Source organism: Aedes albopictus, unplaced genomic scaffold, assembly GCF_035046485.1.
Source record: "Aedes albopictus strain Foshan unplaced genomic scaffold, AalbF5 HiC_scaffold_63, whole genome shotgun sequence".
Classification (NCBI taxonomy): Eukaryota; Metazoa; Arthropoda; class Insecta; order Diptera; family Culicidae; genus Aedes; species Aedes albopictus.
The window spans coordinates 1222-15654 of NW_026917454.1; the positions used below are offsets into that span (position 1 = coordinate 1222).

Below are 14433 nucleotides of genomic sequence, written 5' to 3' on the forward strand. Positions count from 1 at the left end.
TTCAGATACATTCCGGGGAGTTTCTGAATTTTTCAGGGAATATTGGTAGACGTTCCAAGTGGTTTCAGGGACGTTCCAGGAGGACCAAGAGGGTGTCCAAGGGCGTTTATGGAATATTTCAGTAATACCCGGGGGGTTTTATAGAGTTTCATGGGCATTCGAAAAGGTTTCAAGATAACTCAGGGTTTTTGGGGGTTTCTAGAGGGGTGTTTCAGAGGGTCTCGGAGAATTTCAGGGGATTTAAGATCGATTCTATGGCTTGCTTTTTTTCAAATGATCTCAGGGGGTTCAGAGGCGTTCCGAGTTTTATTAGTATTTCAGGGGCAACTCAGAAGGTTTCAGGGGGTTTTAGGGGCTATCAAAAGATTTCCAGGGGCAATGCAAGGGTGGTTCAGGAGGTTTTACAAAGTTACCAGAGGCGTTGCCTGGATGTTTTAGGGGGCTCCAGGGTATTTCAGAGGGTCTCAGGAGGTCTCAGGACACATAAGGAGCTTGAGAGGGCTTAGAGGGGCGTTCTACAGGTGTTTCAAAGACTCTTAGGTGATTTCAGGGCTTCCATGAGGTTTCAGGGACGGCAAGGTGATGAAAAAGTTTTTAGAGGTGTTTGAGGAGGTTTTAGAAGGCTTCAAATGGTTTCATGGGCGCTTGAATTGGCGTTCTTGAGCATTTGAGGGACTCACTGAATCCCTCTGAAACCCTTCTAATCCGCTTGAAATTATTCTTAAATGGATTTTTGCGCCCTAGAACAAATATGACTTTCTCTGAAATCCTCTGAAAGCCCTAAAATCCTTTTAGACATTTGAAACCTGCATGTATCTCTGCCTCAAACCTCCATGGAATGCCCCACAAAGGCACTTAAAGCTCCCTGGAGCCCTCTGACTCGCCCTTGAAACCCCGTCTGAAGCTCCTCAACACCCCTTGAAGCAATCTCAAACGCCAAGGAGCAAAACCTGTTCTAGCATTTTGTTACGAAGCTTTCAGATTATCTTTGAAAACTTCATTGGTGACTTCCTCCTGGAGCTCTCCTGAAGTGCTGCCAAGATACCAGTACAAAAAGCTAGATCTGTTGATTTTTTTCATTTTTCCTTGTTTTCAATTTTGTTGCGTTTTGATTTTGTCGAACCAAGGATGAAAATCATTTACGATGGTACTTACTTCTTTTTTCTAATAAAATATTTCAGCTGTGTTGCCAACTTTATTAATATGATACTTACACTTTTAGTGAAGAAGTGCATTTCTGGACGGTAACTTTTAATTTTTTTACTTGAAGATGTTCTTAGTGAGATTTGTGACGTCCATTGTAGGTGTTTTTGCAGGTTCAATACAAAAAAAGTCTTGAGATCGAACTTGCAGATCTTCAGGGATTATTTCAAAAATTCTATTGTTGAAAGTCTTGAAAAACATACTGGCGTAATTCGTGACCAAACATGTTGTGTTTTTACACAAATCCCTATTTAACCAGCTCCGACAAGATGGTGTCGGAGATAGTTAAGCAAGAAATCCTTTTTAAATATTTTGAAGCCGGAATTTTTCCAAACGTTATTACGGAGTTTTTTTCTACGTTTTTCTGTACTTTTGGGGGTCAAAAGCATAAAAACGGTAGAATATTATGCAGAATATTTTTTCTGGACATCCTAGGTCATCCAAACCATTCTTGAGTTTAGATGCTAAAGTCTACGGATGTAACGGTAACTTCTTTCATTATACAAAAGTTACGATTTGTAATCTATCATATCCAGTAAGTCTTCTGAAAGTTCAATAGACAGTATCAGATCAGTCGCAATATCCTAGGTCATCCAAACTGTTCTTGAGTTTAGATTTTTGAGTCTACGGGTGTAACGGTAACATTTTTTCATTATACAAAGCTACAATTTGTAACCTTTTATGTCCAGCAAGTCTTACGAAAGGTTGATAAACACCATCAGATCAGTCGAGATATCCTAGGTTATCCAAACTGTTCTTGAGTTTAGATTTGTAAGTCTATGGGTGTAACGGTAACTTCTTCCATTATACAAAGCTACGATTTGTAATCTATCATGTCCAATAAGTCTCCTGAAAGGTTAATAGACACTATCAGATCAGTTGAGATATCCTAGGTCGTCTAAAATGTTCTTCAGTTTTGAAGCTAAAGTCTACGAGTGTAACGGAAACATCTTTCATTAAAAGCTACGATTCGTAATCTATCATGTCCAGTAAGTCTAAAGTAAAGTTATAGCGGTTGTGTTTATCAACTAAGCTTCATAACAGTAAGGAAGTCCATAATATCCAAAATATATAACAACGCTTTTTGTTCCTCTAACTTCTTTGGTAAGTACAGTTGTTATGTAACACTACTTAACGTATTGGCAAAATCTCCCTAGTAAAAATGAATGCTGAACAGTGAGAGTATTAGCTGAACAATAGCTGGTTAATGATGTCAATGGCTGAACACAATGACAGCTGAATATTGGTCTGAAGTATGGCTTGTGTGTTTCTATTTTATCTTTACACAATTATTAAATATAATTGATTACTGATTTGGCGCATATTAAGCTTAAAATCAGCTAAAGGTTGAATGAAATCACCCAAATAAGACGTTAAAGAGCTGAATAAAGGATTGTACTTCTTGTACTCAGCTTTTGTTCAAAGGCTGATTTAAAATAGTTGGAGAAACGTTTGTACAGCATCAAATTATTACCTGGGCGATTCCCAAGTAACCAGAAATTCGGATAAGAGGGTACTTTATGAGCGAAGCAGCAAGAGCATCAGCCTTCTAAGCAGCTTCATTTTTAGGTAATTTCGGAACTTGAAAGTTCACATACGGAAGCTTGTTAGCCTTTTAAGCAGCTTCTCGTGGAACTTCTCAAAATGATGTATAAACAAAAAGGTGCTTCCTAGATTTACCACAACCTGTGTTAATTGCTTGTATTGTGAGAGACACGACCAACCTTACTGTACACGTTACACTCCTGGAGAAGATTTGAACCGTGTCATTCGGCGCAGCGCTGCGCTGATGTAGATACTTGTTATGTTAAAGATAACAGCGCTACTGCACAAGTGTCTAGGCGTCGGCAAAGCATTGATTCTAGTCAGTCATTAAATTAAATTGGTAAATTCATTTTTAGTGTCCATGAGATTTTTCTTATAAAGTTGTTTTTGCTGAAATGAAAAAAAATCCTTAGCACAACAAGTTACTGAAATAAACTTCTGAGTAGCATCTGGCTAACAATGAGCCTTGCCCGAACTTGTGTGCGAAGTTCCAGCAAAGCTCATTGTTAGCCTCTTGAGCAGCCAGAAAGTTCCATTCCGAACTTTATCTGAACTTCGTGGAACTTGAAAGTGCATTTCGTTATTGGAAGCAGAACTTTTGGTTTCTTGGACAATCACAAGTGTAGACCTGAAGCTATGGTCTCCGGAGTAGTATTGTTGATCTGGAATATCTCAAAACTATCTTGAAATGACTCCTAATATGCCTGTGGGATTACAGATTACAGTCTAAAATTCATTATGAGAATAACTACTGTTACTATCAAGAGCTAAATTTCAGGACAGTTTGGACGACCCTCAATGTCCCAAAGGTTTATAATAACATATAGTAGACTTCAGGTTGGTCCAGTCACCACGATTGAGTATGAAACGTCACTCAGTATGTCAGATATAGCTGATGTTACGAGTGTAAACCTGAAGATCTGAACTCAAAGATAGTTTCCTATAGTGTCTCTTAAAAAAATTTGAGATTTGGAAAGCTTCGCGGATCCCAGCAGATTATGCAATACTATTATTAATGGCGAAAACACAAAGTTTTTCTTGAAGATTTAAAGGACTGCATTATAGAACGGTTTGGACGAACCTGAATGTCCCAAAGGTTTATAATAAGGTAGTAGACTTCAGATTGGTCCAGTAACCACGGATAAACATACAACTTTACTCAGTATAGCAGATATGGCTGTTGTTACGACTGTAGATCTGAAGTCCTGAACTCCAAGGTAGTTTAGCTGACCTGTAATATCCCTGTAGTGTCTCTTAATAACATTTGAGATTTCACTAGCTTCGCGGATCTCAGCTGATTATGCAATACTATTATTTATGGTGAAAACACATAAAGTTATTCTTGTAGATTTGAAGGACATCATTATAGAGCAGTTTGGACGACGCTGAATGTCTCAAAGGTTTATAATAAGCTAGTAGACTTCAGATTGTTCCAGTAACTGCGGTTTATTATGCAACGATACTCAGTATAACAGAAATGGCTACTGTTCCGAGTGTTGACCTGAAGTTCTGAACTCCAAGGTAGTTTGGCTGACCTGGAATATCCCTTCAGTGTCTACAAATGACATTGTAGACTTCAAGAGCTTCACGGATCCCAGTAAGTTATGCAATGCTATTATTTGTGGCGAAAATACATGAAACTATTCTTGTAGATTTGAAGGAATTCACTATAGCACAGTTTGGAACACCTAGAACATCCCAGAACATAAAACACGTTTTGATATTCTTGATGAAGCCTATATTAATACATATAAACGTAACCCACATCCAAGTTCAGCGTTTAGAACAACTGGTATGACAATTATTTCGTTTTTCCAAATTCGAAGGTGTTCAGGATGTTCTAGGTTATCAATGAAGTTTCAAATACAAATATTTCTATTTTTCCCAAATAGAGAACTCAACAACTTTACTGAAGAAAGTATTCTGTTTTATCGAATTAGTGAATTTATACAGCCGTTTCTATGTTGGGGTCATATGTGACCCCTCCGGCTCCAAAGGGTTAAGGTGAAACAACAAGAAATCCCTCTGCAATTTTGCATACAAACTTTAGAGGCACAAATCTGACCAGCGAAGCATCGAACCAAGCAGTATAGGGTATTGGTTCCCTTATTAAGCATGTGGCTCCCATTTTCATCCTACGAAAAACAAAGGATTGAAGCGCTGTTTGTTTTGTTTCTTATTTTTGTATTTTTTGTTAGAAGTGAGCACCCATGAAAACAAAAAGAACGGAATCAATTGGTGCCGTTATCGCTTGTTTTCGAATAGGATGAATATGGGAGCATGAGATTAATGATGGCACACATACCCTATTCTGGCTTTGCTCACTTGCAAAAAAGAAGCAGCTTTTCTAAATCGAGAGCATTTGTTCATGAATTTTCAAAATTGGTGCTCTTGAAAACGTGAGTAAGGGACCAAGTCAGCCATTGTGGCAGCCATGTTTGTCTTCCCTGATGTCTCTCCTTAAGGATATGGCAAAATATTCGAAATACTGTCAAATAATCGGTAACAGATCGTGTTTGAAAGTAATTTAAAACTTGTTTTCTATTAACACCAAAACACAAAAAAAAAGTGGACCGGTAAGGGTATATTATACACACTTAATTTTCAATGCTGAGTACAGCAAAATATTATTGCTTATCTTTTGCACACGTTTTTGACACTTTACAACACAATCGGTATTAGGTCGGCTCCAGAGGCACGATCTCTTCCATTTGGGAAATTTGTGCCATCAACATACAATGCTTCTGCTGTTCTAATTTCGCCAACAAAGTACCGAACAGGAAATTCATGATGAGTGTGTTTGTAGCCTATACACTAGAACATCTAATTGTGCAGGTTCTTTTTATGCACTGTTAATTTATGCGCCTTTTTAAAACCATGGATAAAAAGAATGCGTGCTATTCAGAACCAATATTGTGCATAAGAAGATGTAATAGTAACGGTAACTATTGCAATGGTGGCCTAGGGAGAGGGTCTAGAGACAATTTAGAGGCCTTCAGGGGACACTGAGGGTTACACGGGCCTTTCATTGGGGCCCCATGGGGTTTCAGGGGCTACCAGGAAGTCTCAGGGGCATAAAAAAGATCACAGGGTGTCTCTAGGGGATCAAGAAGCTCCGGAGGGTCTAAGAGGCGTTTCAGGGGATATCAGGGGGGCTCCCGGTGGTCAAGGGTACTTCAAGGACTCTCAGGAACATTCGCTAGAAATTCAGGGGATATCAGGGGGTCTCAGAACTGTTTCAGATGGAATCAATGGCGTTGAAAAAACTTCAGGGTTGGGGATTTCATGGGGCTTCTATGGCGCTTCAGAGGTCTCAGGGAGCTCCAGAGGATCTCAGGAGCATTTCAAGCGGTTTCAGGGATGTTTCAGAAGGCCTGAGGCGTGTTTTAAGAGGTCTTAGGGAGTCATAGCTGAGAGCTTATGAAAGATTCATTTGTAGCTTCCTCAAATGATTCCCTAAAGGGATTGCCATACATTGCTCCAGAAATGTTATCAGAAGTTACTGTTAGAATTTCATCAGAATACTTTTAAGAACTTCCTCAGTTGTTTTCATGCGGTTCCGTTGAAACTTTTATCTTTAAGTTTTTTTTCAAAAACTCTCGTTTCTACAAGGAATTCGTTAGTTTTTCAAATATTCAAATTAAATTTCAAATGCAATAAAATTGTGGATTAAAATCTATGGTCCTTTTTATTGATCTAGGTCATCAGTATCTCCACGACGTTCTAGGAAAATTCCTCATCGATTTAAAAAATATATCTAATCAAGTCGTAATCCAACTCCTTTGTTCCAGTTTGCCATCTATCGATAACGAGACTGACAGGCGGAAGATAATAAACGAATCTCCACAGATTACAAGTAGGTGCTTTCCATCAAACAACATCTGGTCACACGCAATCTACCTACCTACTTGCCGTAAAAGGCAAGCACTGGGTATTGTACGGGCATGACTCGACACGTAAACAATGATCTGGCGCAAAATTTGTGCCTTTCTCGCGTGCAATCTTATCAGACGAGGCCGCCGCCTCTGTACTGGGTGTCTTGGTGGCGGTATTCTTCCCAGTCATCCCACGGGATTGCTGATAAATACCGTATTCGGAGACTCGCTTCCCAATCAGTTACTTTGAAGACTTTGTAGAGAAAGGATCAAGCGATGGATCCGGTTACGGTGATTGTAACGTTGTTGGTGTGCCTGTCGGGTCTGGTGTTCTACTTCCTTCGGCGAGAGCAGCAGCAATGGTCTCGATTGGGCGTTCCGTTCGCCAAGAACCCGCACATGATCTTCGGTAACGTTCGGGGGATATTCCAGAAGGAGCATAGCTGCGAGGTGCTGCAGCGGTTGTACTGGGAGTTCAAGGGGCGTGGGCTGAAGATCGGAGGAATCATGAACTTCTTCCAGCCGGCGGTTTTGGTGATCGACCCGGAGATCAGCAAGAGCGTTCTGGTGAAGGACTTCCACAAGTTTCACGATCGGGGCGTGTTCGTAGATCCGATGGGGGACCCGTTGAGCGCCAATCTGTTCAGCTTGGAGGGAGCCCAGTGGAAGGCCATGCGTACGAAGATGTCCCCGACGTTTACCTCGGGGAAGATGAAGTACATGTTTGACACGATGTTGAACGTTGCGGATAGATTGAAGGAGTATTTGGCGGAGAACTGCCGGAAGGAGGACATCGAGTTGAAGAACATCCTGCAGCGATTCACGATGGATGTGATTGGGAATGTGGCGTTCGGGGTGGAGTGCAATTCGATCAAGAATCCCAGCTCGGAGTTTAGGTTGATGGGATTGAAAGCGAACCGGTTCGACGCGGTAAGGTTTTTGAAGTTCTTCATCGGAGGCAGCTACAAGAGCTTCGCGAAGAAGATCAATTTGAAGGTCGTGGAGGAGGACGTTAACAGGTTCTTCATAAGCTTGGTGCACAGTACGGTGGGCTACAGGGAAGGGAACAACGTGAAACGCAATGACTTTTTGAACCTGTTGATGGAGATCAAGAACAAAGGAAAGTTCAGCGATGAGCCCAATTCGGGCGGCGAAGGAATTACGATGAATGAGATTGCGGCGCAGTGTTTCATCTTCTTCGCGGCGGGTTTCGAGACTTCTTCGACGACGATGAATTTCTGCTTGTACGAGTTGGCCGCCAATCCGGACATACAGGACCGACTTCGGAACGAGATTGAGGACTCCATTGCGAAGGACGGTGGAGAGCTGAAGTACGACACGCTCCTGGGTATGAACTACCTGGATCGAGTTGTCAGTGGTACGTATTCATTAATCTTATAAGACACATGTCACTACAACTTCCCATATTCACAGAAACCCTTCGGAAGTACTCTCCGGTGGACAACCTCTTCCGGATGGCCAACTCGCCGTACACCCCGGAAGGCTGCTCGTTCACCATTCCGGCCGGAACTCTCTTCCAGATTCCCATCCACTCGATGCACCACGATCCGGAATACTTCCCGAATCCGTCCCGCTTCGACCCGGATCGCTTCCTCCCCGAAGCCGTCAGATCTCGCCATCCGTACGTGTATCTACCCTTTGGTGAAGGACCTCGGGTGTGCATCGGTATGCGATTCGGCCTGATGCAGACCAAGATCGGCCTGGTAACGTTGCTGAGGAACTTCCGGTTTGCGCCTCGATCCGAGACTCCGGACCGATTGCAGTTCGAAGCAAAGAGTTTTGTGCTGTCGCCGAAGACCGGGATGTACTTGAAGATTGAACCGATTGGAGAGTGAGAGGTTTGAATGAAAAGTTTTCTGTTGGTCAAATGTTGGGAAGCGCTATATAGAATGTATCAAACTGCTCCACATGCAACCGATACGAAATCTCGGGGCACAGCTCTTGTTGTCGGTTGATTGAAGGGATTCGATAAACAGACAACTTGATAAGGTTGAGCAGAGACAGATGGTGGCGACAGCAATCTTCGCGGGAGTGGCAATCAAAACTTCTGCAAGTCATTGATAATTATTATTTACATCATTATCGGTAATTGATACGTACCAGCCCTATGTATGGCGTTTTAAAGGAAAAGTGCTTAATAAATATGATTCATCTATTACTAATAGTGTCTGAAAAAGTAACACAATGAAACTTAAAGCAAATACAATACTAATTCAAGTGACAGTTAAGAGTCCAATTAGTTTTGGTAATATTAAAAGAACAGGTAAAAACTTGGAATTTATGGAAACCCAGAAAAGGAATATCAAAGTTCATTTGATGAACGTCATGACAAAAGATTTTTTCTTCTTCGAAAAAAAAATGTTACAATAAGAACCAAACCCAACTACGTTCGATGCCTTCCAGCTGGGCCTCTTGCACTAGAAACTGGCAAATGCCCAAGCAAACTTCCGGTTGCTTGTCACTTACAACTCACACTGGATGATTGCCGAAACTGTCGACGATAACGACAGCGAGATGGTTCGTCGAGCCTAACTAATCATGTACCAATTTTCCACCCTCTAGCGGAAAAGAAGTCGAAAAAGTTGGAAATTTCGTCGGTTCGGATCGCTTACCTAGAAAGAGAGAAAGAAAATTAAACTCGAATTAGTAAGAAAGGTTACTTGCTGCTGGTTTCATTTGGCGAAAAAAAGTTTTCGGTTGTCCCCGTTTAACGCTCGCAAAATTTAACGACCTCCAGGAAGAAAAAAAAGTTTCCTTACTTTTTGGATTCAGCTCCCAAAAAGTTAGTTAGTTTAGTCTTTAAAGCAATTATGTCCTTTTTCGTTGAAGTTACTTCCTCCATCGTTGAGTCACTGGTTTATTGTCGTAGTTGGTACCAGTCAGACTGTACTTGGATTAAAGTTACATTGTGTAGCAATTCCGTTCTATTTCAGGGGTGATTTTCACTAATTTACTGAGACAAATCAGTCGGCTGCACTCCCTGGCTCAAAGACTCTTTAAGGGGAAGCTTACCGGGCGGGCCGGTAAAACCCAACTTCGGCGTACGTTTCGATTTTTTAAAAATTAATGAAAAGAGATATCGAAATATAAAACAAATCACGCTGTAGCTGAGATGTTGGGCTTCATTTTCATAAAAAAATATTTGATTTTACTCAAAATTTGAAAAAGTTGGACTCTCGAGAACACCAAAATTTTTGGTAGGAAAACCGCTCCCATGCCGCAATTTTTTGTGTTTGCACAACGATTTCTCCCGTAAAAATGTGTTTCATCATATAACTATGTACGGTCATTTTGCTCAGAAACTAATAACGAGTCGAATGGTATATAAATATTAGGGGGTTTCATACAAAAATCAACATTGAGAGGCATTTGTATGAAAACATTTCCAAAATTATTGCGCGCCACCGCGATCGAACAGCAGCTAACGGTTTCTTGGCCAGCCTGCGGTGGGCACCCGTGCGGATGATGCAACGAAACAAAGCAGCAGATTTGCCTCACTGACGTTGATCCGGTAAAATAGTTGGACACAAATTGATTTCAGAAAAAATATGTAATTGATTGCATGTTGGTTAATGCACGTGCAGTACACGGATGATTTTGTAATAGAAATAATGCATCTAGACAAATAAACAATGGTTACTCAAATATGGTGTTTCAGGAATGGTACTCGTATTTATATTGCAGTACAATATTGAAAAAAAAAATTCTTATTGAGTAGGCTGAGAAAGGAATGCGCGATATTTCTGATGAAGAAAAAACGCGATATCTCGCGTAATTCGTGATAAGGGCCTAAAAGCCATTGGTAACCAAGTGTGTAGCTCGATGCTACCGAGTAGATAAATTAATAAACAAAAATTTAAACGCCAGCTTGATCAAGAGGAGACTGTCCTCTATCTGCCAATAGGTTAAATTTTGATGTTTACCTGCTATTCTGCACAGAAACAACGAGCTACACACATGGTTACCAATAGTTTTTAGGGCGAGATCATAAGTTACACGAGTTATGATGAAAAGTTCAGCTGAGGATCATTTTAGAGAATATAAATAGGATTGAAGAAATCTCGCAGCGGTAAACGCGCGGTTAACCAATATTTAGAAGGACCATGCTGAAAGTACTGGATTCGATTTCCGAACGGTCCAGGATCTTTTTTGTGATTATTTGTGATTTTTTTTGTGATTATTTAGGAATTCTAATGAATATTTGAGCCTGCTGAGCTTATTTGAGAATTCTTGAAGAGTTTAAGAGTATTCCTCGATTTTTTGTGATTATTTAGGAATTCTAATGAATATTTGAGTACACTGAGCTTGCTCGAGAATTCTTGAAGAATTTGAGAATATTCCTCGACTTTTTGTGATTATTTGGGAATACTAATGAATATTTGAGCCTGCTGAGCTTATTCGAGGATTCTTGAAGAATGTTAGGAGTTTTCCTCGATTTTACGGCAGCTGAGAAACTCAGATGAATATTCGAGTTCACTGAGCTTGCTCGAGGATTCTTGAAGAGTTTTAGAGTCTTCCTCAATATTTTGTGATTATTTAGAAACTCTAATGAGTATGTGAGTACACTGAGCTTGCTCGAGAATTCTTGAAGAATTTGAGAACATTCCTCGACTTTTTGTGATTATTTAGGAATACTAATGAATATTTGAGCCTGCTGAGCTTATTCGAGGATTCTTGAAGAATGTTAGGAGTTTTCCTCTATTTTACGACAGCTGAGAAATTCTGATGAATATTTGAGTTCACTGAGCTTGCTCGAGGATTCTTGAAGAGTTTTAGAGTATTCCTCGATTTTTTGTGATTATTTAGGAATTCTAATTAATATTTGAGTACACTGAGCTTGCTCGAGAACTTTTGAAGAATTTGAGAATATTCCTCGACTTTTTGTGATTATTTGGGAATACTTATGAATATTTGAGCCTGCTGAGCTTATTCGAGGATTCTTGAAGAGTTTTAGAGTCTTCCTCGATATTTTGTGATTATTTAGGAACTCTAATGAATATGTGAGTACACTGAGCTTGCTAGAGAATTCTTGAAGAATTTGAGAACCTTCATCGACTTTTTGTGATTATTTAGGAATACTAATGAATATTTGAGCCTGCTGAGCTTATTCAAGGATTCTTGAAGAATGTTAGTAGTTTTCCTCGATTTTGCGACAGCTGAGAAACTCAGATGAATATTTGAGTTCACTGAGCTTGCTCGAGGATTCTTGAAGAGTTTTAGAGTCTTCCTCGATTTTTTGTGATTATTTAGGAATACTAATGAATATTTGAGCCTGCTGAGCTTATTCGAGGATTCTTGAAGAATTTAAGAGTATTCCTCGATTTTTGTGATTATTTAGGAATTCTAATGAATATTTGAGTACACTGAGCTTGCTCGAGAATTCTTGAAGAATTTGAGAATATTCCTCGACTTTTTGTGATTATTTAGGAATACTTATGAATATTTGAGCCTGCTGAGCTTATTCGAGGATTCTTGAAGAGTTTTAGAGTATTCCTCGACTTTTTGTGATTATTTAGGAATTCTAAAGAATATTTGAGCCTGCTGAGCTTATTCAAGGATTCTTGAAGAATGTTAGTGGTTTTCCTCGATTTTACGACAGCTGAGAAACTCAGATGAATATTTGAGTTCACTGAGCTTGCTCGAGGATTCTTGAAGAGTTTTAGAGTGTTTCTCGATATTTTGTGATTATTTAGAAACTCTAATGAATATGTGAGTACACTGAGCTTGCTCGAGAATTCTTGAAGAATTTGAGAACATTCCTCGACTTTTTGTGATTATTTAGGAATACTAATGAATATTTGAGCCTGCTGAGCTTATTCGAGGATTCTTGAAGAATGTTAGTAGTTTTCCACGATTTTACGACAGCTGAGAAATTCTGATGAATATTTGAGTTCTCTGGACTTGCTCGAGGATTCTTGAAGAGTTTTAGAGTCTTCCTCGATATTTTGTGATTATTTAGAAACTCTAATGAATATGTGAGTACACTGAGCTTGCTCGAGAATTCTTGAAGAATTTGAGAACATTCCTCGATTTTTTGTGATTATTTAGGAATACTATTGAATATTTGAGCCTGCTGAGCTTATTCGACGATTCTTGAAGAATGTTAGGAGTTTTTCTCGATTTTACGACAGCTGAGAAATTCTGATGAATATTTGAGTTCACTGAGCTTGCTCGAAGATTCTTGAAGAGTTTTAGAGTATTCATCGATTTTTTGTGATTATTTAGGAATTCTAATGAATATTTGAGTTTACTGAGATTGTTCGAGGATTCTTGAAGAGATTTCCCAAGCAGCACCTGCAACATCATCCAAAATGTGGTTTTCTATGCTTTGGTCTAAAAGAGTTGCAATAAAAGCGCACGCAACTTCCATCTTGTCAGTTGAGTTGCATTTAAACTCCGAATATCGTTAGGTTGCAGCTTTGTTTCATAGGAATCACAAATAACATCGTGTCTGACATCGATTTATGAAGGCGGAGCTTACATATTCCTCACAAGTGACAATACAGTCATCTTGCATTAAATGTGCTATGTAACACACATGAAACATCTTACTCTGGTTTGTTTGTTCAGTTTAGGTTCCAAATGTGTTGCGGAAAACTTGCGCGTCTTTTCATTGTGACAGTTTTCTAACTTGTGACAAAGAAGGTACAATGAAGTAACACGTAACTTCAGTAGCTTTTATGGTGTGTTGAGCAGCAAATCTCTCACAGTGCTTCTGGTGCAGTATGTAAGGTGAGTTGTTAATACTCCTGGTGTCCATGGTTCGAGTCTGGACATATTTTTTCCATTTTTTTATCATTCCCCCTAGCTTAAGTTGCATAACGATTTGGAATCTGCGCTTTTTGCGTTTCAAAGAAGAAGCAATTGGGTTTTGTCATCCTTAATACGAACAGTGAATAAATTGCACTGTCGTTGCTGGTACTGGCTTTGAAACAAGTCGTGTTGCTTGGGTTAGAGTATTCCCCGATATTTTGTGATTATTTAGGAACTCTAATGAATATTAGAGTACACTGAGCTTGCTCGAGAATTCTTGAAGAATTTGAGAATATTCCTCGACTTTTTGTGATTATTTAGGAATACTAATGAATATTTGAGCCTGCTGAGCTTATTCGAGGATTCTTGAAGAATGTTAGTAGTTTTTCTCGATTTTAAGACAGCTGAGAAATTCAGATGAATATTTGAGTTCACTGAGCTTGCTCTAGGATTCTTGAAGAGTTTTAGAGTATTCCTCGATTTTTTGTGATTATTTAAGAATTCTAATGAATATTTGAGTACACTGAGCTTGCTCGAGGATTCTTGAAGAATTTGAGAATAATCCTCGACTTTTTGTGATTATTTAGGAATTCTAAAGAATATTTGAGCCTGCTGAGCTTATTCGAGGATTCTTGAAGAATGTTAGGAGATTTCCTCGATTTTACGACAGCTGAGAAATTCAGATGTATATTTGAGTTCACTGAGCTTGCTCTAGGATTCTTGAAGAGTTTTAGAGTATTCCTCGATTTTTTGTGATTATTTAAGAATTCTAATAAATATTTGAGTACACTGAGCTTGCTCGAGAATTCTTGAAGAATTTGAGAATAATCCTCGACTTTTTGTGATTATTTAGGAATTCTAATGAATATTTGAGTTCACTGAGCTTGCTCGAGGATTCTTGAAGAATTTGAGAATATTCCTCGACTTTTTGTGATTATTTGGGAATACTAATGAATATTTGAGCCTGCTGAGCTTATTCGAGGATTCTTGAAGAATGTTAGGAGTTTTCCTCGATTTTACGACAGCTGAGAAATTC

General features: G+C 39.4%; 1 protein-coding gene across 1 annotated transcript; it reads left to right on the top strand.

The window, feature by feature from the left end:
• The first annotated feature begins 6840 nt into the window (after positions 1-6840).
• Positions 6841-8872, top strand: LOC109623208 (probable cytochrome P450 6a14). Its single transcript, XM_062843903.1, has 2 exons — positions 6841-8001; positions 8058-8872. The coding sequence occupies exons 1-2, from the start codon at positions 6900-6902 to the stop codon at positions 8477-8479; spliced, it is 1524 nt and encodes a 507-aa protein (XP_062699887.1). The 5' UTR covers positions 6841-6899; the 3' UTR covers positions 8480-8872.
• The last annotated feature ends 5561 nt before the right edge of the window (positions 8873-14433 follow it).